The 26,711-nt window shown below is 41.2% G+C and overlaps 1 protein-coding gene across 1 annotated transcript in view; it reads left to right on the top strand.

Annotated features, from left to right (window-relative positions):
- Nucleotides 1–10,841: 10,841 nt before the first annotated feature.
- cstf3 (cleavage stimulation factor, 3' pre-RNA, subunit 3) overlaps nt 10,842–26,711 on the top strand; it is a 115,176-nt gene continuing 99,306 nt past the window's right edge. Inside the window, exon 1 of the mRNA XM_043705521.1 lies at nt 10,842–11,073. Coding sequence (XP_043561456.1) covers nt 11,047–11,073 — 27 coding nt within the window. The 5' untranslated portion in view covers nt 10,842–11,046. The remainder of the gene's footprint in view (nt 11,074–26,711) is intronic.

Here is a 26,711-nt window from a genome sequence, read left to right on the forward strand (position 1 = left end):
AGAGCAGTGAACATTGTCTATATGGACTTCAGCAAGACATTCAACAAGGTGAACTGGTCCCAAGGTGGAAGATGCAGCATTCTCCTGTCAGTCGTCGGATGGCTTGGATTGGCAGTGGAGGAGGCCCACGACTTGCATGTCCTTGGTAGAGTGGGAGGGGGAGTTGAAATGGTTGGCCATAGGGCGGTGTGGTTGTTGAGTGAATATGTCCCAGAGATGTTCCCCAAAACGCTCTGCGAATTGGTGTTCTGTTTCCCCGATGCAGAGGAGACCACATCAAGAGCAGCAGACACAGTAGATGAGGTGGGTGGATGGATGTGCAGGAAAATCTCTAGATGTGAAAAGATCCTTTGGGGCCTTGGACAGAAGTGAGGACAGAGACGTGGGTGCAGGTTTTAAACCCCTGCTGGCAGCAATGGAAGATGCTGGGTGTGGAGGGTGAGTTGGTGGGGGGCATAGACCTAACAAGGGAGTCATAGAGGGAATTGTCTCTGCAGAGCGCAAATAGGAGTGGGGAGGGAAATATGTCTCTGGGGTCTGATTGTAGGTGGTGGAAATGATGGAGGATAATGTGCTATATCCAGATATTAGGAGCATGGAAGGTGAAGACTGATGGGGTCTTCTATCCTTGTTGTGGTTGGAGGAGTGAGGTTCAAGGGCGGAGGTGCAGGAAGTGGAGAAGATGCGCTGGATGGCATTGTTGATCATGTGGGAGGGGAAATTGTGGTCCTGGAAATAGGATGTCATCTGGGATGTCTTGGAGTGGAATTGCTCCTCCTTGGAGCAGATACGGTGGAGGCAGAGGAACTGGGAGTAAGGGATCCAGTTTTTGCTTTTGGGAGTGAGGGGGGTATAGGGGGTATAGTTCAGGTAGCCGTAGGAGTTGATGGGTTTGAAATAGATGTCCGTGTTGAGTTGGTCACTGGAAATGGAGAGGTCCAGGAAGGGGAGGCAGGTGTCTGAGATGGTGCGGGTGAACTTAAGGTCAGGGTGGAAGATGTCAGTGAAGCTGATGAACTGTTCCACCTCCTCATGGGAGCACGAGATGGGGGGGGCGCCAATACAGTCATCAATGTAGCAAAGGATAGGGGATGGTGTCGGTGTAACTGTGGAAGATGGACCGTTCCACTTATCCTAGGAAGAGACAGGCATAGCTGGGGCCCATCCGGTTGCCCATGGCTACCCCTTTGCTTTGAAGGAAGTGAGACGATTCGAAGGAGAAGTTGTTGAGGATGAGGACCAGTTCCGCCAATCAAATAAGTGTGTTGGCGGGAGAGGAAGAAACAGAAGGCTTGGAGGCCTTCGACATGGCAGATGGACATGTATCGGGACTGGATGTCCATGGTGAAGATGAGGTGTTAGGGACCGGAGAAATGAAAGCCATGAAGGAGGTGGAGGGCATGGGTGGTGTCCCGAATGTATGTGGGAGTTCCTGAAACAAGGGGTGAGAAGGTGTATAGTAAGAGCAGGTAGGGAAAGAATTATGTTTTGGGTTGTGTAACAAGGGCTCAGCTAGCATGACTTTGACCAGACAAGAACGTGCAGTAAACAATGAGGTGCTAGAGGCAACGGTAGTGGGTTAACAAGGTGAAAAGCATCCATTATGTAATGTTAGTTAACAAGGTTAAGAACATACACTGTATAATGCCAGATGGCTTAATCTTTACTGTTGATGCTCGCTGACTGTAATGGTCACCCAAACAATATAGATGTTGCCTTATTTGGATGCTGCTCCCTGTAAGTGACTATATAATTCCTTACGAATCTGCTGTCTCTGTGCACAGGGCATTCGTTCTCTCTCCCTCCAGCGCCCAGAATAAAGATGGAGGTAAAGCCATACTGTGTTTCTGAGTGTTTGCTTCGACTGATAAGGGGATAGGGAAATATAGGGATGACAATATGGCGAGCCAGGTAGGAGTGCAAACAAAAAGTTCCGATTGGACAGTGTCAGCGATCGTCCGGAACACCGGTATCTCAAGGCGGATGGGCCCACAAGGTAAGATTTTAAACCTTGGTCCCTCTCGAAATTCCTGTGTCGGAAACGATCCCCTTGTTCAATTGAGAAACACAGTTTCATAAATGCACTGACAAACAGGGGTTCAAGTCCATTCGGCTTAATTGGGGTTTGAGTCCCCTTTGTTTGTTTGGGGTTCAAGTCCCCTGTGTTTTAATTGGGGTTCAAGTCCCCTGTGTTTGATTGGGATTCACATCCCCTATGTTTGATTGGGGTTTGAGTTCTTTGGGTTTTAATTTGGCTTTGAGTCCCCTGGATTTGATTGGGTTTGAGTCTCCTGTGTTTGATTGGGGTTTGAGTCCCCTGTGCTTAATTGGGGATCGAGTCCCCTGGGTTTGATCGGGGTTCGAGTCCCCGGGCTTAATTGGCCTTCGAGTCCCCAGGGTTTTATTGGGGTTTGAGTCCCCTGGGTTTGATTCTGGTTCGAGTCCACTGTATTTAATTGGAGTTCAAGTCCCCTGTCTTTGATTGGGGTTTGAATCCCCTGGGTTTTAATTGGGGTTCGAGTCCCCTGTGTTTGCTTGGGGTTCGAGTCCCCTGTTTTTAACTGGGGTTCGAGTCCCCTGTTTTTAACTGGGGTTCGAGTCCCCTGTATTTGATTGGGGTTCGAGTCCCTTGGGTTTTAATTGGGGTTCGAGTCCCCAGACATATAGAGTAAGAAAAGGGGTTCGAGTCCCCATGAGAAGTAATGTGAGAAAGGGGTTAAAGTCCCTTAGTGGCTCTGTGAGTCTTTGTTCTGCGGGAAGAGAGTGGCTTGGACTGCGGCTCCGTGTGCTCTGCTGCAAGTTTTTTTGTAATGGGTGTGATTTAATCGTGAGGGTATGGCTGATCTTTCTTTCCTTCGTGGCCTAGTCCGGTAGTTGGGAGGCGTTCCTTAGTCCGGTTTCCACTGAGGTGAGGATGTTTCAGTGATCTTTTTGTGAGCGCACGCCAGTCGCTGTGGGTTTCGCGGAGCTTTCGGAATCTTGGACCAATGCTTGTGTTTATTTACCTGTGCTTGATTTCGAGTGGTTGATTTCGAGTCTGTGGACGTGATTTTTTTTTTGTCCAACTCTCGTATGAATCTTTTGAGGCCACCTCCTCCATCTTTTTGGCTCCTCATTTTCCATTTTATGGATCATCACCGGGTGAACTGAGGGTGGTCTCAAATGTGTGCGTTTTTCCCCCGTATTAAAATTAGAAGATTTCTGACCAGAGGCTCTTAAAGAAAAAATGAAAAATGCTGAAATTAAGATTGTACTAATACTTGGGTCAGAAAAGGAAGCTTCAATATAAATTGTGCCATGTTGTTAGTGTTTGATATTTACATGTTTCAGTTTGTTAAAATCCTGGTTCAGAAAATCCTTTTAAGTAACTGTTTTGCCTTGTTTGGATTAGGACCACAATTCAATGTCAATAGGGCACATTTTGTCTTTACGTTGGAAATGTACAACATTATGTCTTTTTTTAAATTAACAAACTTATAACCTTAAAACAATCGATTAAGTGCCTTGAGCTCCTGATTTGTTTGAAATTCTACAATGTCTGTTTAAAAAAAACAGTTGGGTCAGTGATCATGCTTTAGTCAGATGAGAATATTGTATTATAATATCTTTGCTGCTGTGTTTTTAATGTAGAGTGTTCACAAAAAGAAGTGCATTTTTGAGTTTGATGTTAAGATTTTATAGAATATTAGAACTTGAGGCTGAGCTGTTTCAGTTCTGTTATTGTTCAGACTTCATTGGCCCCCTTCATATTGCAAATTCAAAGCATGTTGATCTCTACCAAAGTTGCTATTGTAACTCTGACTGTTTTATTTAGGAAGTTTCATTTGAAGAACATTTTTTAATATATTCTGCATTTGTTTCCCAAAAATATTTGAGATTTAAATCTGAACTGAAACTGCCTTTTCAATTGCTAATATACAGCAAACATTTTGTTGTTTTCTGCTGTTCCAGATTTTTGGAATACTTTTCCTGACAGATTTCATATTAGCCAAGTATTAATTTGTTAAAAGAAAATAATTTTTGAATAACCTGGATGGGTTACCCTGAGGGTTTGATTTTAGGACCATTGATTGTTGTTTATAATTGACGGAATTGTTTAGGCAGTACAATTTAGAAGCTTATGGAATGTATAAAACTTGATAATGTCATAAATAGTGGACGGAATAACAGATTTCAAGACAACTGAGAATGCTGAAATAGGCAGGCACCATTTAGTGTAGTTAAGTGTGTGACTGAGAGAGGAAATGAGAAGATACTTTCGGCAGCTAACATCTTCTCTAGAGTTTCTCCATTCACAGATAAAGTATACCTTCGGACCACAGCCCACCCCTCTACAACCTAATCCAGTGGATTCAATCAGCTTCTCAGTCATGAGCATGAAAAGTGAAGAAGCTAACAACAGTGAAGAGGTTGGTATGCTTTTTGTCAGTGAACCTTCCTATGGACAATAAACCGCTATGGATATGAAGGTTCACTGAACAAGCTAACATTACAACAGCCAGTTGGCTTTGTTACATTTAATAGCAGAGGGGGAGCAGAAGCAAAGAATGCTGTGTTTACCTAGTCTGCAGTTGCAGCTGCTGCACTGCACACTCAGATGCGCTGGTATCATCCATTTAAAGCATCTCTGCAAGGACGGAAGTCTAGTCAGCTTTGTTAAGTACTTAACTGCCCTTACCCAAGAATTCAGATTGGTATGCAAGAACAGACTGGATTTTGTTTTCAGGTTGGACTTACTGAAGGAGATTTTGGAGAACTGGCTCATTTCCACTTGACTTGGAGGGGATGGAATAATCATTAAAGGACTGTGGACTTAAGAACTTTACTGGTGAATTTTTTCCACATGGGAGGATTCTTCAAATTCTATTTCCTGTAACGGACTGTAATTTTTGTTGTTATAATCATTGTATGCTGTGTGTCAACAACTTACTTAAATACTGGCTGTCAGAGTCTTTTGAAATTTGGCAGTACCATTTAGGTGGTTATCATGAAATGATAATGGAGGGAATGAGAAAGTGTATCAGGCATGAGGAGGTAGGAAAAGAGTTAAGTTTTGGGTTGTGCAAGAACAGCTCAGCTAGCATGACTTTGACCAGATAAGAACTTGCAGTAAACAATGAGGTGCTGGAGGCAAGGGTTAAGGAGGTGAAAAACATCCATTACATAATGCCAGTTAACAATGTGAAAAGCATCTATTATGTAATGCCAATTAACAAGGTTAAGAGCATCCATTGTATAAAGCCCGATGGCTTAATCTTTACTGTTGATACTCGCTGATTGTAATGGTCACCCAATCAATATAGATGTTGCCTTATTTGGATGCTGCTCCCTGTAAGTGACTATATAATTCCTTAAAAATCTGCTGTTTGCAAGAAAACCGAGAACTCACGTCTCTGTGCACATGGGTGATTGTTTTCTCTCCCTCCAGGGCCCAGCGTAAAGATGAAGGAGATAAAGCCATACTGTGTCTCTGAGCGTTTGCTTCGACTGATACGGGGATAGGGGAGTGGGACGACAGGGGACAGGAGACAGGAGATATGAGGAGATAAGTTTGACTGGGTAGCAAGATTAAATCATTTGGAATAAAGAACAGTCAGCCATTTTCTCAAAGGTAAGAGACAGAGTGTGGTGGTGCAGGGTTGCTTTTTGGACTAGAGGCCTGTGACTAGCAGTGTGCCACAAGGATCGGTGCTGGGTCCACTGCTTTTTGTCATTTATATAAATGATTTGGATGTGAATACAGAAGGTATAGTTAGTACATTTGTAGGTGACACCAAAATTAGTGGTGTAGTGGTCAGCAAAGGTTACCTCAGATTATAATGGGATCTTGATCAGATGGGCAAATGGGCTGAGGAGTGGCAGATGGGGTTATTTGGATGTGAATACAGAAGGTATAGTTAGTACATTTGTAGGTGACACCAAAATTAGTGGTGTAGTGGTCAGCAAAGAAGGTTACCTCAGATTATAATGGGATCTTGATCAGATGGGCAAATGGGCTGAGGAGTGACAGATGGGGTTTAATTTAGATAAATGTGAGGTGATTTTGGCATTTTGGCAAGGCAAATCAAGGCAGGACTTAAACATTTAATGGTAAAGTTCTGGGGAGTGTTACTGAACAGAGATCTTGGGGTGCAGGTTCTTAGTTCCTTGAAAGTGCAGTTGCAGATAGACAGGGTAGTCAAGAACGTGTTTGGTACATTTACCTTTATTGGTCAGTGCATTAGATATAGGAATTGGGAGTCATGTGCAGCTCATGTACAGAAGTTGATTAGGTCACTTTTGGAATACTGCATGCAGTTCTGGTTTCCTTGCTATAGAAAAGATATTATGAAACTTGAAAGAGTTCAGAAAACATTTGCAAGGATGTTGCCAGAGTTGGATGGTTTGAGCTATCAGGAAAAGCTGAATAGGCTGGGACTAATTTCCCTTGAGCATCAGAGGCTGAGAGGTGATCTTATAGACCCTATAAGGGCATGGATAGGGTGAATAGCAAAGGATGTTTCTTCAGGGTGTGGGAGTCCAAAACGAGAGGACATAGGTTTATGGTGAGAGGGGAAAGATTTAAAAAGGACCTAAGGGGCAACGTTTTCATGCAAAGGATGACGCGTGTATGGAAGCAACTACCAGAAAAGGTGGTGGAGACTGGTATAATTACATTTAAAAGACACCTGGATGAATAGTATGGTTTGAAAGGAATATGGGCCAAATGCTAGCCAATGGGACTTGATTAATTTAAAATATCTAGTCGGCATGGACAAGTTGGACTGAAGGTCTGTTCCTGTGCTGCACATCTCTATGACTCTTAAACTCCGGATTATAGTTCTTCAATTTTGCTGATCAGGCCTTAAAATCCCTCTCGATAGTTGCTCCATTGTGGACTGGCTGAACAACTGTTCAGGTTCTGCTTGATCACCTTCTTATCCCAGGTTCACAGTCCCCTGGAGTCTAAAGCTGCTTTCAAGTGCTCACTCACAAGCTCTTCAACAGCAATTGAGCCAGTCATCTCTAAGTTTTCCCCTAAGCCCCATACATGTTCCTTATGTTAAGCAAATACTGTTTGTGAGATTTTCACCTCCACTCTCTCAACTGCACTTAAGTTTTAATGCTTGCAGGCTTATTTTTAGTCTCTCACAGTTTCCCTGCAATATACTTCCATAAATATTCTCGTTTCTTCACTCCAGGACAGTTTCTGATTTCTGACATTAATTCTTAGTTGCCTACTTATTTCTCGAACCTCTTCCTTAGATTGTTCTAACAGCATGAAGCCATCCAACTGTTCTTGATTCCTCACTGAGTCCTTAAACACAGAATCTATGTACTTCAGCTGCCTTTCCAGCAGTGCAGATAATTGCAGCACTAATGGAATGGAAATTAATTAATGGAAACTAGTTAAAATGGAATATACATCTCTGTCCTTCCCTTACGGTTTGTCTTATTTGAACTCCTGTTCAACGACCACAAAACTGTCCTGAATGACCTATTTAAAAGTAGGCATTACACATTGCCCCATTTCTGGACAGTATTAAATGTTCTATATGCTACATTTCACAAAGAATCGCGTGCTTGTTTAGCACAAACCAAGTGGATATCATTGGAGAATTTACCACAGAATGCTAACACACTGAATTTAGAACTGCTTTAGAATTCCTCCTAGTGCCACCAGTCCTCCACAACCTCATCCCAATAACAATTCTTGATTTCTAAGTGAGATAATGACTGCCAGAGGAAGTGGTAGATGCAGTTACAAAAGTTACAACATTTAAGAGACTCTTGAATGGGTACATGAGTAAAGAAAGGTTTCAAAAGAGATGTGCAGGCAAACAGGACTAAATTAGTTTGGGAAACATGGTCCAAATGATCTGGTTCCATGCTGTATGTTTCTATAACATTTAAAACTTAAGAATGCAGATGCTTGAAATGAAAACTGAAAGTGAAGAGTGATATCTGACTCAAAATGTTTACTATTTCTCCAGCCACAGATCTGCAATGCTCCAATGAATCACAGCACAAATTGAAGGAACAACATCTCATCTTCAGATTAGGCATCTTACAACCTGCTGGACTTTATATTGAGTTCAACACCTGTAAATTGTATACTTACTCCCATTCCTTCCCTTTCTTTCAGCTTTACTTTTATACTCCCTATCACCATGTCTTTTCTCCCTCCCCTACACCCTCATCCAGCCCCACCCCATCCTACCACATGGGGCTATCTGTTCTTTCCAGTCTGGCAGTTAGACACACCATTGTCCTGCCACTCTCACATTCCAATTACTTAATCTGAACTGTCAACATCTTTTCTCCCCCAGCTCTCCACCCTCCCCACAATCTGCAACTGCTACCCCCTCCACACTTCTCGTCAGCTCTGATGAAGTTGGAATATTGCATGCAATTCTGGTCTCCTTCCTATCGAAAAGATGTTATGAAACTTGAAAGGGTTCAGAAAGGATCTACAAGGATGTTGCCAGGGTTAGAGGATTTGAGCTATAGGGAGAGGTTGAATAGGCTAGGGCTGTTTTCTCTGGAACGTCGGAGGCTGAGAGGTGACCTTATTGAGTGTTATAAACTCATGAAGGGCATGGATAGGATAAATGGACAAAGTCTTTTCCCTGGGGTCGGTGAGTCCAGAACTAGAAGGCATAGGTTTAGTGTGAGGGGAAAGATATAAAAGAGACCTAAGGGTAATTCTTTCATGCAGAGGGTGGTACATGTATGGAATGAGCTGCCAGAGGAATTGGTGGAAGCTAGTACAATTGCAACATTTAAAAGGCATATGGATGGGAATATGAATAGGAAGGGTTTGGAGGGATATGGGCTGGGTGCTGTCAGGGAGGGACTAGATTGGTTTGGACAGGCTAGGCGTGGGATATAGGTGAATTAATGTTATTTCTGCAAATTATAAGTTCTGATACAGAGTAAATGAATTCACATTAGTCTGTGATTGTTTTCTCAGCTAGGAGCTGAGTTAGCAAAAATGGGAACTACATAGAGGAAGGACTTAGTATGAGACGTGATTACAGAACAATGGTAGAAATACAGGCACTAGATAAAATGATGTGAAAAGAGGCCTTTATAAACATCTGTTTCCCACTTGTACAGAGACACAGGAACAAACCCCAATTAAAAGGGCTTAGTGATAAGATGCTGTGAGGGGCAGCCAGATGGAGGGAGTAGATAATGGTAAGCAAAGGATGGGATGAGGTCAAACAACCTTATTGGGGAGGCAGAGATAGACATTTTTCACGGACAAGGCCGGATAAACAGAAGTTGTGGGATCAGTCTTAAGGAAATGAATGCGGAGGATGGGGGCAAACAATGGAATAAGGAAAAAATATGGGGATTCAAACTGTATAAATTTCGAGAGTTTGTTGGATTTGATGTGCATTTGTCATTGCCTTACCTGGCATTAGACATGGCACCCACTTGCAAGTGTACAAATAAACGACACTGTTTCAGATTTTTGGTCTCGGACTGAAATTATTGAAGTGAGTGAGCTTTTGTTTCTCACACTAGGGCTGTTTTCCCTGGAGCTTCGGAGGCTGAGGGGCTGACCTTATGGAGGTTTACAAAATTATGATTGGCATGGAGAGGGTAAATAGGAAAAGTATTTTCTCTGGAGTCGGGGAGTCCAGAACTAAAGGGCATAGGTTTAGGGTGAGAGGGGAAAGATATAAAAGAGACCAAAGGGACAACTTTTTCACACAGAGGGTGTTATGTGTATGGAATGAGCTGCCAGAGGATGTGGTGGAGGCAGGTACAGTTGCAACATTTAAGAGGCATTTGGATAGGTATATGAATAGGAAGGGTTTGGAGGAATATGGGCCGGGTGCTGGCAGGTGGGACTAGATTGGTTTGGAGTATCTGGTCGGCATGGATGGGTTGGACCGAAAGTACATCTGTATGACTCTATGATACCTGGTTGGCATGGACAAGTTGGACCAAAGGGTCTGTTTCCGTGCTGTACACCTCTATGACGCTGAGTCATCTGCACTCAAACAATGGGCTTACTCTCTCTCCATAGATGCTGCCTGACTCGTTGACATTTCCAGCATTTTTATTTTCAATACAGATTCCAATATCTGCTGTAATGTGCTCCTTCATAGAATTCCTATTGTGTGAAAGCAGACCATTGAGTCTATACTGTCCCTCCGAAGACCTTTCTACCCAGACTCCCCCATCCAATCCCTGTAACTGTGCGTTTCCCAAGGCTAATCCATCCAGCCTGCACAACCCCGGACAATTTAGCACAGCTAATCTGCCTAACCTACAAATCTATGGCCTGTGGAAGGATATCAGAGCTTACAGAGGAAACCCGCACAGATGTGGGGCAAATGTGGAGTCACTTGAGGGTGGAATTGTACCTGATTCCCTGGCACTGTGAGACAGCAGTGCGAACCACTGAGCCAATGCTACCAGAAGCAAAAACACAAAGTGCTGAAAAAGCTGAGCAGGTTTGGCAGCACCTGTGAACAGAAATCTAACTCAGTTCTGAGCTAAGGTCACTCGACATGAAAAGTTCCAGATACCCACTATCCTCTGGCACGTGGGGAAGAGAGACAATTGCCTCAAATCCTCTCGAAATTTTCTCTTCCTTATCTGACTAACATATGATCGGGAGGCAGTTTCTGGACAAGTTAACATTTGATCATTGTAATTCAAATATGAACAATTTAATTATATGCGAATGCAATTTCTAACACTTCCTTTACCCTATCGCTTAAAAATGATTAGTTGTGAAGAAGTTGAGGGTAGGAGTGTGGATGACAATGGCCGAAAGAAATGAACAGGCCGAGCGGAGAATGCGCATGCGCCTTCATGCTAAACGGCTGCTTCCGTTGGGCTTTCGCCTGCCGGCGCCGCCATCTTGTGAAGCGCTGAGGCGGCGCAGGAGGAGGAGGTGGGGTGGGTTAGGAACATTATTGAGTGTAAAGTGGGATTTTTAGTTTGTCAGGGGCAGCTCTGCACGCACTTGAACGACACTTACCCACAATAATTAATTTGTGTGGTGGTTTTTAAATCAATATTTTTATTTAAAAAAATCATACAATGTCCGGCGAAGGAAATGCGGAGCAGGTAGGCCGGATTCAGTTGAAGTTGTCGCGGGGGGTGGTGGAAACTGAAGCATCCCGTTGTAATAGCAGTCACTTTAGACGTTGGCTGTATTTAAACTTTCAAAAAAGTGTTTATTTCTGGATAACACTAACCCCTCCCCACTCCAAGCCTGGGTTGTGGTTCATGTCTCGTGTTGGTTAAGATGGCGGATCGGGCCCGGTTTTAAGCTATTTTATTTTCAAAACGGGAATGTAAACTGCACAACTTGTCAACCTTCACAACCCCTTAACACCTAGTCTCCCCCGGTTATGATAAGTTCTAGCAATTAATATTTAACTCGTGTTTTAAGAGTTCTTTTTAAACCATATCGCCAAAAACATACTGCAGAATTAACCCTTTTGGAGCCGGACGTGAAACGTATTTCGCTTCCTCTTGCTATAAAAAAATTCTTTTGGAGCGTCTTGTTTCTTTCCCATTATATTCGTAACTTTCCTTTCATTCAGGATGTCTCAGTTTGGCACCCGTTTGGTTAACTTTTTTTTCTATTTGAAATTCAACCTTTCTCGTCTTCTGAGCCGTGTGTTTATTCAACACGTGGAGCTATTCAAGAGGTTGAGCTGAAATCACCTGACAAGTTTCTCTTGCCATCCCAGATACTCTTTGTAAATTCATGTTTTAAATTTCCATTTTTCAGTGAAATTGACAAATTGCATTAAGGAAGCACAGTTCCTAGTCTGTTTCTTGTGATTTTAGTTGGAACCATTTAATCCAGCATATTTAAGTGTAAATGTGGTCATAGTGCGTTTATATATAAACAGTCTGTTGGTGTGTCTTAACCTGAGTTATTTCTATTGATAATGTCAGTGGAAGGTTGCAAATTGCGATCTGCAATAATACTGGTTTGGCTAATCTCTAAATGTAGAGGTAGAAGTGAGTTGATGCTTTTTGGGAAAGCTAACACCACAAGGAAGCACACAAGACAGGAGCAGAAGTAGTTTATTGATCCCCTTGAGCTTGCTTTGTATGACCAGTCATAGAGATCAACAGAACAGCCCATAGCTTTAAGCCCATCACATCTGTACCAACGATGGCTAATGATACAACACAGTACTCTGATGAAGTCATCTAGACTCAACATTATCTCTCTCCAAGGATGCTGCCTGACCTGCTGTGATCTCCAGCATTTATTGTTTTCAGCATTCTGTTCTCATTTACTCTCCATTTAAGTACTAAGTGAAATGATACTTGAAAGGGTAAAGAAATGAAATATTGGAATATCCGTAGGACCACAGATAAGGTGGTCAAGGAGGCACATGGGGTGCTTGCCTTTATAAGCTAGGCATAGAACATAAACTAGGAGATTATGCTACTACTGTTGGATGAAGTTCTGGACTGCACTGTTGGAAAGATGTTCTTGTGCTGGACAGGGTACAGAGGAGATTAACTAGGTTTTGCCTGGATTGCAGAATTTTGGAGAGATCTAAGTAAAGCATGTCAAATTGGGGCATTTAAACAGTGACTGGGAAATCCCTCCTCCATATGGCCTGAGCTATCCAAATTAGTGTATTGATATGAATTAATAGGTAGATTTATAGAGCAATCAAGGGGAAATTCTTCTTTGGAATCTGGCGTTGACTACCTGAAAGGGTAGTAGGAGAAGAAATTCTCAACATTTAAAAAGTTATTGAATGCAAACTATTGGCTGTAAGCTCGAAAGTAGGATTGGCTGGGTGGCTGCTTGTTGGCCATTGTTATGTTAAATATCTCCATTATTTTTCTCAGCAATTTTCCTATTTCATGAGATCACCACAATGCTGGTTGAATATCTTGGTATCAACCTTCATTTTGGATTTGGCAGCTGGATGTCCTTCTGTTTTTATCCACCATTTATGGAGACCAAGAAACTCTTGTTTTCACTGCCTGCTATATGTATTTTGGAAGGACTTGCAAGCTGGCAGTTAAACTGTTTGGCCACGTTACTAATCCATTTTCCATAGCCAGCAAGTCCTAGAGTGTACTTAGAGTCATAGAGATGTACAGCACAGAAACAGACCCTTCGGTCCAACTTGTCTATACCGACCAGATATCCCAACCCAATCTAGTCCCACCTGCCAGCACCTAGCCCATATCCCTCCAAACCCTTCCTATTCATATACTCATCCAGATGCCTTTTAAATGTTGCAATTGTACTAGCCTCCACCACTTCCTCTGGCAGCTCATTCCATACACGTACCACCCTCTACGTGTATAAGGTCAGCCCGCAGCTTCCGACGCTCCTAGCCTATTCAACCTCTCCCTATAGCTCAAGTCCTCCAACCCTGGCAACATCCTTGTAAATCTTTTCTGAACCCTTTCAAGTTTCACAGCATCTTACCGATAGGAAGGAGACCAGAATTGCACGCAGTATTCCAACAGTGGCCTAACCAATGTCCTGTACAGCCGCAACATGACCTTCCAACTCCTGTGCTCTGACCAATAAAGGAACGCACATCAACGCTTTCTTCATTATCCTATCTACCTGCAACTCCACTTTTCTCTAGCTCAAAGGCAAGGAAGCTACCTCCGTGCCACAAGACCACCTTCTGAATAGCCACCTTCCACGTCGACTTCTGATTCTGACGTTGGGTTCAGTCCCCTATGTCCTGAATTAAAATTGCAGTAGTTTGATTAGATTTCTATTTATATGGAAATTATCCCAAGTGCAACAAAACATGAAGTGAAGCAAGGCTACAGAGAGATTATTAGGAAGGATGACTCTTGATCTGCAACCTTCTTCCTGACCTCTCTGGCCTATCACCCTCACCTCCTTCCACCTATCGTATTCCCAACGCCCCTCCCCCAAATTCCCCCCCCCCCCCAACCTTTTATCTCAGCCCGCTTGGCACACCAGCCTCATTCCTGAAGAAGGGCTTACGCCCGAAATGTCGATTCTCCTGCTCCTCAGATGCTGCCTGGCCTGCTGCGCTTTTCCAGCACCACACCTTTCAACTCAGGATGACTGAAAACTTTGGTCTGATGAGTTAAGGGGTCTTGAAGGAGTGGAAGAATGACTATTCCACTGGGACGGTCCTAAGATAAGATTGCCTTCAGAATGAAGAGGTTCGTGGGTGTATGACTGCTTCAGTCAAAGTGCAGCACTGGAAATGCACAGCACGTCGGGCAGCATTCGACGAGCAAGAGAATCTATGTTTTGGGCATAAAGCCTTCATCAGGAATTAGGTGTGTGTGCGCGATAAGTAGGACGGTGGGGGTTGGGCTACACGAAGGTAGGTTGGAAGATGATAAGTAGATGGAGATTGGTGGGGTGATGGTGATGGGGAGGGTGGAGTGGATAGATGAGAATGAAGGTGGACCGGTAGGGCAGTCAAGGGGGCGGTTCAGAGTTGGAGGGTTGGATCTGGAATGATGTCTGTGGAGGGCTGGTGAGGAAACTGGTGGAATCGATGTTGATGCCATGTGGTTGGAGGGTCCCAAGGCGGATGAGGAGGCATTCTTCCTCTAGGCAGCAGGTGGCTTGGATTTGCATGTCCTTGGCAGAATGGGAGGGTGTTGAAGTGGTCAGCCACAGGCTGGTGGGGTGGTTTGGTGCATGTGTATGAATGCTTGAGGAGGTTGGAAAGACCATGAAGGAATTTAAACACAATGTTTTACTTGATAGTTTGGGACCTGAAAGTGGATGTACAACAGTGGAGTTGAAGACAATGTAAAGAATTGCTAGGATAATGGCGACTAGAGTTTTGCTTGAGCTGATGGTGGTTAGATTTAGGTGCTAGGTAAACATTGAGTACATAGTTGAATTTCAAGATGTTAATAGAGATAACAATACCTGGTCCATATTGTGAGGATATGGAGTTGGCTAATCAGTTTGCTCTCAGGAAATATGGTTTTGAGTTCTGATTGACAGCTAATATTTCCATTCAGTTTTGTCATTACAACTTATGAAATTGTAACTGGTCCAAACCTGCTACAGGATCATGTTAATCTTGCATTAGTGATGGGATATTGAAGTAACTATTCAGTTTTGAACGTGTAGATAATTTTTGAGGGCATGGAAAGCTGGTGTAGTGGTGATGTAACTGGAGTAGTAATTCAGAGGTTCCAGACTGATGTTTTCAGGACATTGGTTCTAATCCCAACCTACTACCTGGTGGAATTTAAATTCAATAGACCTGTTTGGAATTAAGCCGCTCTGAGGTTACCGTGAGACCGCAGTTCAACCTTGAAAAAACATACCTGGTTTACTAGTGCTTCTAGAAGAAATTTGCCACCTTTACCTGATCTGGCCCACATGACTCCAGACCTACAGCAATGTAATTAGCACTACACTACTCTGAAATGGCCTAGCAAGTCTTTTACAGAGGAACCTTGATTATCTGAACGACACTGGCTAGGTGTATGTTTTTGGTACTCGAATGCCAGATAACACAGTTTAGCCAACCTTGTAGTCTTGCCGGATAATCAAGGTTCCTCTGTATTCCAAGAGTCATCAGATGCTAGCTTTGTCAGTGATCATCTCATCTTATGAAAGAGAATTCTTAAAGGGATTTTGTTTTCTAAGTCAGTTACTTTTCTTTACTGTCTTTTTAAAAAGAACGTGGAAATATTTCATACCTGGTGGTGTAAAGGGTTTACACAACTGCTAATCTTTTGGGCGAAAAGTAGCGAATTGGTTCTTTAAATGCTGTCAGTTTGTGCCGTCTCATGGCATACTGGATACAGATTGCTCCATTTTAGGAGATTTGCCTTGACTGTAACATGATATAATCCTAACTCTTAATACTGAAGAGTGACATGGGAATCTGCTTAAAATAATTGTAAAATTTCTTACAAAGACAATTGCTACAGATACCATTGGCTTGCTTTCTAATGAAAGACAGTGCCCTTCCTCCATGTTTTTGAGTTTAAAGTAACAGTAAGTATAAGCTAATATTTCGTGTACAAAATCAGAAAGCCTAAGACTTGCTCCTTTTCCACTCACTAAAGTTTATAAATTACAAATTTAAAGCACATGGCCGGAATGTATTAAGCTTGTTGCAGTTATCACTTGGTATTCCTGTCAGGTTTTAACATGTTTGATATTTTTAGGATAAATGAATTGGTATAACTTTGAAAGACACGATTAGCTTGAAATATCACCATTTTGAGGCACATGTTGAATTATAGTTTTGGGCCCTCATCTCCCGGTCATATTATAGTGAATAAAATGAGAGTAGGACCAGAAAAGCACCTTTTATAGCAGTGATTGAAAATTATTTAAGATCTCACTGATAAATCTGGTGAAAAACTGTGGGAATGTGCTGATGGAATTCTTAGAACAATAAACAATAGTAAGTAGAAACATTCAGTTTTAAGAGATTGCATTCTAAAGGTGATTAAATACACTAAATTGACATCTCATCTGAAAAAGTGAGAATTACCAGCTGGTGTTGTGCCAGCTGATTTTGTGGACTTTTTTTATTCTTTTCACTTAACTGTGAGAAATCTTTTTACTCAGTTTATTGATATCAAATGATATTGCTAGAAATGCTTTGACAAGTTGCCCAGAATAGCAAAATTTTAAGCAAGTATGTTATCGCAATTTTCAATAAATTTAATCTGGAATTATTGTCTGCAGCAGTTGAAATTTCTCTTGCCAATAGACAGAAATTATTTGTATATGCAAAGGCACTTTTCAGGCTTGATATACCAGCAGGTGATAATAGGCCAGGAAGGGAGGAATATAATGATGGTTATTAACTTACAGGAGCCTCTACAGAAAAAATGCATCTTAAGAGATGGAGCAAATTCAACTCAATTGTAAGAGCAGAAAGCAGAAATCCAGGAACAATTGTCAGCACACACTGGTAGTTTACTTGCAATATACTGAAATAGAATTTGTGAGCAGTTGTAATTGAAAACTCTTAATCTTTTGGCTTTACAAATAAACTGACCAGTCTAGATGTTGCATTAGCACTATCTTTATAAAAACTTCCCAGTTTATGCATATTTAACAGTAGTTGTACCAGTTATGACAATACAGAATACCAGAAAATTCTACTGCCATCCTAACCAAACATATGATACAATTGCTACTAACCACTTATCATTGGCATGGATATTGACTTCAGAGGTGCTGCTTACTAGATATCTTAGGACATTTTAGTGTGCTTCAGTTCAGTTGTTTGCACTTTAAAATGTAATTCCCTTTGGGTATCAGTTGCAATTTGTAATTTCTCCAGTTTACTTCAGAGGTCCCCACTGCCTCTGGAACACACCAAGAAGTGTATACTTCTTGTGGACTCGTTACATATTGCAGGTGGCAGGAGTGCTGTGCCAAATTGACACCAGATCCAGAAACATGCCGAGTACTTTAGGGTGGGAGTCACGTAGACTGGAGTCACCATTTCAATGCCTTTGTGGGCTTTCTTAAAAACAAAAACAATTGTTTACTCGCTCCACTCTGAACAATGGTAAAATCATATCAGTCCAATGTGGCTTCTCTTGCACTGTGGGAATTGCCACACACTATAGGTGCTAATAAAGTTATATCAATGTTCTTGACAGACCTGCATTTTACTTTCCCTATATTTTTGCAGAAAGAGTTTAATTTATTATAATTTTCATTCTCCCAGCAGTTAAAATAAAAATGTGACTGGAAATATTCAAACCAAGTAATGTGAAACATTTAGATTTTTCCCTTCTGTTAAGATGAGGCCTGACTTGCTGAGAGTTCTCAGCACTCCCTGTTGAAGTTAGTGTAATTAGAAAAAAAATGATTTTCTGTACCAAACCTCACTGTTGTATGATTTTGAACAAAACCCAATTCTAGTAGTTATTGAGGATGAATCCTCTCAACCCTTGTCCAGCTGATGCACAGTTATGTGCTCGTCTAACTTTCAGATTGCATATGGCTGGAGGAAGTTTGACTTATTCAAAGGTAATGATCTTGTTTTTGACCCTACAATAAACTTCATATGCTTGCCCCTTGGCCATCAACTCAGATTGAGCCTTTCATCCCTTGGCCATCAACTCAGATTGAGCATGACTGAGTGTATTTCTTTGATTCTGTTGTTGTACACTTCTGTTCTTTTGACCACTGGCCTTTATACAGCCAACTAGGACTCACTGTCTGGAATCATATACCCTCCTTGTGTTCTTCATTGTCTTCTGTACTAATTTAAAATATCTCTATCTATAATTCCTCAAAATTGCAAATTACTTTCTCATTAAAATATCCTAAATGTGCATTTAGAATTCACAGTTTGAAAGTTTTGTTATGAAAGCTTTTCAAGTGAAAATATTAAAAGTTGGTTCAACCATGTGCTTTTGTTTAACTGTTACATCACCAGGGTATTGATGAGAGGAAACTGTAGGTATTTACCAAAATGTGAGTTTTTATGTATTGCTTAGGTTGGAGTGAATTTTGATTGGCGGTTCAAAAATCTTAAGTTGAATAAAATGTATAGGATTTACTAAAATTACCACCCACAGTCCAAAGTCATGCCTAGGATTTTATTGAATTTTCCTTAGGACAACTTTTACTATATTGAAAATAAGCAGGAAATGCAGCAAATGTTTTATTAACTGACACTTTGGGATCAGGAATGTGCCGGTTGATCGAGAGGTTCACACAATCAATGTAAGAACATGGAGTAATAGGAACGTAATGCATGGTATATATGCATCACTGTGATACTTTATTTACAGCATAAATCACTTTAAAAAATTCACCTGGAGGTTGTCTTATGGGCATTACTAACTGATGCAAAGATTTTGTATAAAGGAAGGACTGTTTCCTTTGTTCAGAGAGAGCTTTGACATGACTCTGCAAGGCGTTAAAAGTTCCTCCAGAAAGTTCGTACTGTACTGTGCTTAATACAATTTTGGTTGTTCACAGAAGCTGGTGTGTTGCAGTTGCGTTAAGTGTGTAAGGTTCTCGGGGGGAAAAAAAACCTAACATTAGGAAATGGCTCTGAATGACAAGCGATGGAAATGTAAATTCCTTGCATTCTACCTGCAAGACCGAGACGTACCCCCTACCCTTGGGATATCCAATTTCCTGCAGGTCAGCAGAGCAAATTAACCCTTTAACATCTCAGGTCTTCCTCCTGACACAATGAAAATAGCAAATTTGGTGTAGATTCTTGGAGGGATATACACCATGTGCTGTACAGAACTTGTCTCTCTGGAATATCTTTCTCTTGAATATTTAATGACTAGTTTTGGGATGAGATATCTTTCTCCGATCTGTCCTCTTTTTATATAGTTGTGCAGTTGCCAGATGTGTGCCTTTTGGTACAAACGTTCTTTGATTTCTGCACGCCTTCTGGTCCGCCATTCACAGGTAGTTGTCTTCCCACATGTTCTGCTAATACACTCACTGTTGAGAGGTAGTTGTACATATTAGCAGACGGAGCAGGAGAGAAACCAACAGGTGACAGTGCGAGAGTGGTTGAAAAGTAGCAGCTGCTGGTCGAAGCATTGCCCAGATGGGAGAGGTGACTGCTTGACCCACAGGTCAGTGGATTACCTGCCTTGTCAAAGCTTTTGCCTTGATTGAGTGGTCTCTCAAAGATACATTGAATTGTGCAGGGTGAATGGTTAGAAACAGTTCTGGGAGTAGAGTGGGCGAAATCATTTGCTTTAGGCTCCAACCAACTTACTCATCTCAGTGGTAAGTAAAAAGTTATTAGACAAATATTTATGGGTCTGTTGTAATTGCACATTATAAAACATCAGGTGTAATTTAAAAATAAACTGCCTGAAGATCAGTAAAATGTTGGTAAATCTGAATAAGGATAAAAGACAAGATGGCCCTCAACATCCTGAATTGCTTCCATATGAACCAGTCATTTGCATTTGTTTTTCAGAGTATCTGCAGTCCAGGCATTCTTATTACTCTGCCCTGTTGAAAATCTACATGAGACACTATTCCCCATTTGTTAATTTTTTTGCAAAGTGTTCTGCATTTTGTGGGGCCATTTGTAATCAATTTGTGATTTGATTTTTGTCCGGTCTCATTCTCTTATTGGATCTTGGGTGTTTTTGGACATTTTTCTGCCTATAGCAGAGATCGGTTTCTATGCCAGAGTAGTGAGGGCAATGAAATAAAAACAAAGTTTTGGAGAAACTCCACAAATCTTACACCCACCATGGTGAGAGAAACATTTAATGTTCGAATCCAATATGATTTGGTACTATGGATGTTGGAAATCTAATATTTTGCTCGTGTTGTGCTGTGAAAAAGACAAAGACATGGTAGAATTTGATTTTAATCTTCCAATTAACACTGTGCTGCTTCCAGACAATCATGGAGTTGATCTTGGACATATCTTACTTTCTGAAAGTGTGCATCGATTTCTTCATCAACAGTGGCATCCCTAAAGAGCATACTACATTAGTATGAGAATTCTCTCCAGCTTTGAGATCAGTATCATCAGAAGTTATGCCCATTGCTTCACAGCAGACATTTGGTGCTACCTGAAACCTAACTCTGTCTTGGAGTCTTGATTTGAAGACCAGAGCTTTTCAAAGTACTCAAATTTGATTTTCATAGTTTGGATGTTTTTGCACCTAGGGTGCAATCATTACGTACAGTGGTTCTCTAATTTCGGTGGCATGCAACCTAGAGAGATTGAAGAACTTCCCTAACCAGAACTTCTCATTGATATCTGCAGGCCTGTTCTGGTGACTTCCTGAAGCACTTCAGCAAAGGAGAGATCGAAGAATTTGGTATACTGCAGTTACTGTAGTAGCATAAGACTTCTCACCACAAGCATAACCATATCCCTTCATATGATCTGTGTAGGATTTTGACAGCTTTCCACATTTTCTACGTTATAAATGATGCCATACTGAAAAATACATTGCCAGTTATAAAAGTGCATGTGACATCCTGAGATTATGAAAGGCAATTTGCCTTTGTTTCAGGATTAAGACAATGAAATGACTAAAAGCTTCGTCAAACTGCTTGGAATTATTTGCAAGTGGGGAACATTATAGCCACTAATGCCATTTATCGAACATTTGTGTTGCTGAATTGGCAGGTGGTGATCTGGACTGCAGTTAACTTTCCCTCAATTAATCTTGGAGTTCAAGAGTAAATACATTTTTATTGAAGAGCATGCTTGTCATGGACTCTATATAAGGAAAGAGATAGGAGTGAGGTCAGTGATTGGTAAAGAGGCGGGGTTTCGCTTCGGCGGGTCGGTGTGGACTTGTTGGGCCGAAGGGCCTGTTTCCACACTGTAATGTAATCTAATCTAATATAAGGAAAGAGATAGGAGTGAGGTCAGTGATTGGTAAAGAGGCGGGGAAGGCATTTTATTTTTAAAAATCCACATTAACGTTTGTCATATTGCATCTTTGTCATCCACTTTGAAACAGGTTTCAATGTGAGTGGTTCAGTGCATTATTTTCCCAGTTGAAGTCAAATTAATCTTCAAGTAGACTTTGTGCCTCTTTGCCCTGGCTTGCCTCTAATCGTTGTTTATGAACTGGGAGTAGAGTATATTTCAGGGCAAGTGTTCAGCATTTTGAACAAGTGGTCAATCTGGTGCAGTTGTCATGTGAAAATGCATTCTTGAGCTACGGCTGGGACAGGAGGAATGCACTGGTAATTAAGCCACATCAGTTCTACATGTTACACCATTGGTCTAAATGTTTTAAGTGATTCAATCACCAAAATGGCAAGTTGTTTCCCTGTTGGTACTGCTGTTCAGGATTCACGTTCCACAAGATTTCATTAATGAGTTTAGAAAGCAAGTCTAGTTTCCACATACAAATGGAAAAATTAGTTAACAAAGCTGCAATCTGGAATTAAAACTACAATTCCTTTTTAATTCAAGAGCAAATGCAATCACAACTGCTCCTCGGATGCTGCCTGAACTGCTGTGCTTTTCCAGCATCACTCTAATCTAAACTCTGGTTTCCAGCATCTGCAGTCATTGTTTTATGTATATAATCGCAACACACAAGACAACATTACTCTGCAGAAATAATGTTCAAAAAGGGCAAAATAAGCTTCATTATTGACCGATGGCTGAAAAGTAAAGGATAAATTTCTTGAATTCTCACAGTATACTTTGTTTCTTGTTGACAAAATTGAATTGGATGGAAGGCCTTGTAAATATGGCTTCAATTTGGAGGGAAATCAGACTGGTTTCTATCTGGAAAGTGACATCTCTTCAGTCTTTCAGGATTTACAAGGTAGCAAAGAAATTTTAGTGTAAACTTTGAAGTTCTGTTTCATTCTGACCCCATAATGTTTTGAAACAAACCAACAACAGAAAGGATTGCTAGGCAACAAATGTAAGGGGTCCAAATGTCTTTTCTGGCAATAAGGGTAATAATTCCGGTCTCTTCTCTTTTTTTCTCTTAAAATCTTTTGCTTGTTTTTTTTGCTGTAATTAGCAAATGACTTACAGCCCACATCAAATTGCCAACCTCATTCTTTGGTAAAATCCGGTTTACTCCCAAGAAGTGTCCATACGGTTTATCTGCCAGTTTTTCGGTCTATAAATATCTGTTTCGTCCCAACATGTTTCTACCCATAGGAAATGAGACACCACTTCCAAATGTTTCATTATGATGAATACATGAAAACATGCAGAATTTAAAATAAAAAAATTTGGATTTGCATCCCTGTGATGCTCATTACTAAAATTTTTCACTTTCGAGTCCCCTTTCAAAATCCAGTAATTCCAACATTGTATTCCTTAAAGTGGCTTGTAACGTAATGGATGGGGTGGTGCAGTAGTAATCAAGTCCTACTACTCCTGATGTACCAAGTCTTTATTTAATTGCCAGTATTGTCTATTCGTGCATGTTTTTTGTTATCTAGAACAAATAAAACTTCCACTAGTTTGCTTAAATAAACTTAAAAATAACATTTCAAAAAACTTAACTAGTTTGCCACTTGTCTAACATATATCCACTAAGCTGCTATACAAAAAAAAACTAAATACCCTTAATCTCAAACATTCATACATGGCCAAGACAATGTGCCTTTGCAGCGATATCATGAGTTTGGAACAAAATAGATGAGAACAAAACCCTGTAGTTCAGGATGAGAGATGAGAAGATAAGGTGAGTTGACTTCTCAATGTTCCTTTAATTTCCTATGGACGCAATCCAATTGCTGACAGCTACAGAATAGTGTAAGATATTCTGGAATTTTCAAAAGGGAAAGCAGGAACCCTGCGAGTTAAGCTGAGTGGGATTTCTCGGTCATGTCATGTAAAGAGACCTGGTTTTATTTTAATTATTAACTGACCTCTAACTGTAAGCCTCCAACTCTTATGCCTGTGAAAATACACAGCAACTTAACCCAAAAGGCTGTTGTTATACAATGAACTGCACAGATCTAAGGTTTTTTTCCAAGTCTGTTCTGCAATTTTTAAGCTATAAAGTCTACCTCTGAAAATCCTTTATTGGTCTTGTTCTCTGAATTAAGTGCTTTTCTAGTAATCAGCAAATAATCTGTACAACTTCACATTCGAAATGTTCGGGACCAGTTGGTTTTCGGAATTCAGAATTTTTCGAATTTCTGAATAAGTGACAGTTTGGTGAAATTTTAAAATATTTTACCAGAGGAGCATGACACACTAAGTAAAATGGGTCCTTGAAACAAAATATAAGCCTGCCCGAGCTATGCCAGGTGCCCCCCCACATTATGTCTCAGTGAGTGGGTGTCGACTTGGGTTAACTGTTTGCGTGCCAAATGTTGAGGAAAAAAAACTTCACAAAAAAACTTTAGACTGTGGAACTTTTCGGATTTCGGGTAAAAGATAGTCTACCTGTAGGTCTCTTTGCCTTTCGTTTCCAAGAAATCACAGGATAAAACCTCTTCAACCAAGAACTATCAGTATAGTACCATTTCTTCTACAAACACACAGACTAACATGTCTTCACACTTGGGGGATGAAGCAACTACCAAATGTTTCATTATCATGTAAATATGATATATGTAACAACACAGGAAATTACATTTATGCTCACTCATGTATAAGATTTCTTGCTACCACTTTTAATCTTCAAATTATTCCAATGTCGTTGCATTTTGATTGCAGATGTACTAACATATTTCCAGCAATATGATTTCCTGTAAGATTGGGCTAACAAACCCCATTGAAACAGGCCAGCATTTTAAGTTCCTCTACAAAGGCCATATAATTATGGTTAATGTTAATTAGTATTTCTCTGTTACCATGGCTGTCATAACCATTAAAATGTTTGAAAGCCAATGATAATCCTAGAGTTTCCTTTCTACTGTAGAGTATTACTTTTTGCTACTTCAGTTTCTTGAAGTGTACTATGCTGGCTTCTCTATGCCCAATTAATTAATTTGCAATAAGACCCTGTGCCCCACCCTTAACTGTACCCGTCAAAATCACTCATCTGTTAGAGATGCAATTGTTGTGCTAATATCTGATGCAAATTTCTGAAAGAAGTCACATGCTCCTAAAAACATTATGATTTCCCATTTAGTTTTAGGAACAGTTAATTCTATCAAAGCCCTTTTTTACTTGGTCCATTCTGGGCAAAACTTGCCCAATTGTTTGTCCAAGGTATGTGCTCCTTGCTTTTGTCGACTTGCGCTTGTCAAGGTCTGTTACTGGGTCAGCTAACTGTTCAAATCAGGCTTCCACTTGTTCATGTTCTTGCCTACTTTATATGTCATCTTTGTAAATCGCCCAGTTAGATGCATTAGCTCAGCTTGATTCATAAGTCTTTGGAAAGTAGCTGAAGCAGTTTTAAACCTGAATGACATGGCTTGACATTGATGTTCAACATTTGGTATAGCGAAGCTGATATCACATTAGTTCTTGGTGTCAACAGTGCATGACAGTACTATTGTAATAAATCAATCAAGCTTTGTCTTGCAAGCAATACAGGCAGATCAGAGTTAATTAGCATAGATAAGTAAATAACAGGTAAACAGTGGCAGAAAACAAAAACACATATACAGGTGAATGTGAAGAGTTTGTGAGTCTATTCAGAATTCTAACAACAGTAAGGTAGAAACTATTTTGAAATTAGCTGGTGCATGTTATGTACCTTCTCCCCGATGGCAGAAGTTGTAGAAAAACATTGCCAGATAGGATGGATCTTTGAGAATGCTGGCAGTCTTTCCTTGACAGCGAGCCTGGTAGATGGATCCTGTAGATGGGAGGTTGGCCTTTGTGATTGTCCGGGCCGAGTTCACCACTCTCTGTAACCATCTTCAAACTTGAATGGTACATTTGCCATACCAGGTAGTGATACATCCAGACAGAATGCTCTCAGTGGCGCATCTATAAAAGTTGGCAAGAGTATTCGCCGTCATGCCAAATTTCCTCAGCTGCCTGAGGAGGAAGAGACGTTGTTGAGCCTTTGTCACCAGTGCATCCACATGAAGAGTCCAAGAAAGGTGGTTGTGGATGTTCACTCCCAGGACCTTGACACTCTCCACTTGTTCCACCTCTGTGCTGTTAATGTGTAGGGGGGCATGAGTAACATCCTGCCACAAGTCAATAATGAGTTCCTTGGTTTTGCTGGCTTTAAGGTTGTTCTTAGTGTACTATTTTCCAGGTCTTCCACCTCCCATCTGTAGTCTGTTTCGTTGCCATCTGAGATTTGACCGACTGGTGGTGTCTTCAATGAACTTGTAAATCGCATTAGTCTGGTATTTGGCGACACAGTCATGGGTATACATTGAGTACAGTAGGGGGCTGCAGTGTTGTTAGAGAGGACGAATATTGTCCCCAGTCTTCTCTGATTTGTGGCCTGTGGGTCAGAAAACTCGGGTTCCAGTTGCAGAGAGTGGGGCTTAATCTGAGATCACTGAGCTTAGTAATCAGTCTCGAGAGAGTAATAGTGTTGACTACAGTTCAGCCTTCAATGAGTAGGATTCTTACTTTGCTGTTCTTGGTGTCAAGGTGTTCTAGGGAGGAGTGAAGAGCAAGTGATATGGCATCTGACGTGGATCTGTTGGTCCGATAGGCAATTGGAGTGGGTCGAGTAGTGGGGAGGCTGGAGTTTATTTAATGCCATGACCAGCCTTTCAAAGCATTGCATGACCACAGAAGTTAGGGTCGCTGGTCGGTAGTCATTGAGACATGCTGCATGAGACTTCTTAGGCACAGGAATGATCTGGCCCTCTTGAAACAGGCAGGGACAGTGGCCCACTGCAGGGAGAAGTTGAAGCTGTTTGAGAAGACCTCTGCAAGTTGATCTGCACACGTTCTGAGTGCACGGCTTGGTACTCCGTCTGATCCCATCGCTTTCCTTGGATTCGCACAAAGGAAATCTGATCTGACCACTGATGTAGTGATTGTTGGGATAGGTTCGTCAGGACTTGTTGGAATAGGTGTTACCTTTTCGTTGAAATTCTGCTCAAAGCAAGCACAGAAGGCATTGTGACAATCTGAGTGGGATGTGTCATCTGCTATCTTGCACTGTCTCTTTTTAGAACTGGTGATGTCATTCAGTTCTTGCCATAGTGGCAGGGTGTCTGTCTAACTCTGTAGTTTGAATCGGTATTGGTCCTTGGCTATCTTAAGGTCTCTGCGCAGATTATACTTGGATTCCTTATATTTGAGTGGGTCTCCTGATCTGAAGGCCTCCTGCCTGGTTTTTGCAGGTTCTGTATGTCCTTATTCATCCAGGACTTCCTGTTGGGGAACACCCCGGATTGACTT

The sequence above is a fragment of the Chiloscyllium plagiosum genome, chromosome 16, assembly GCF_004010195.1.
Source record: "Chiloscyllium plagiosum isolate BGI_BamShark_2017 chromosome 16, ASM401019v2, whole genome shotgun sequence".
Taxonomy (NCBI): Eukaryota; Metazoa; Chordata; class Chondrichthyes; order Orectolobiformes; family Hemiscylliidae; genus Chiloscyllium; species Chiloscyllium plagiosum.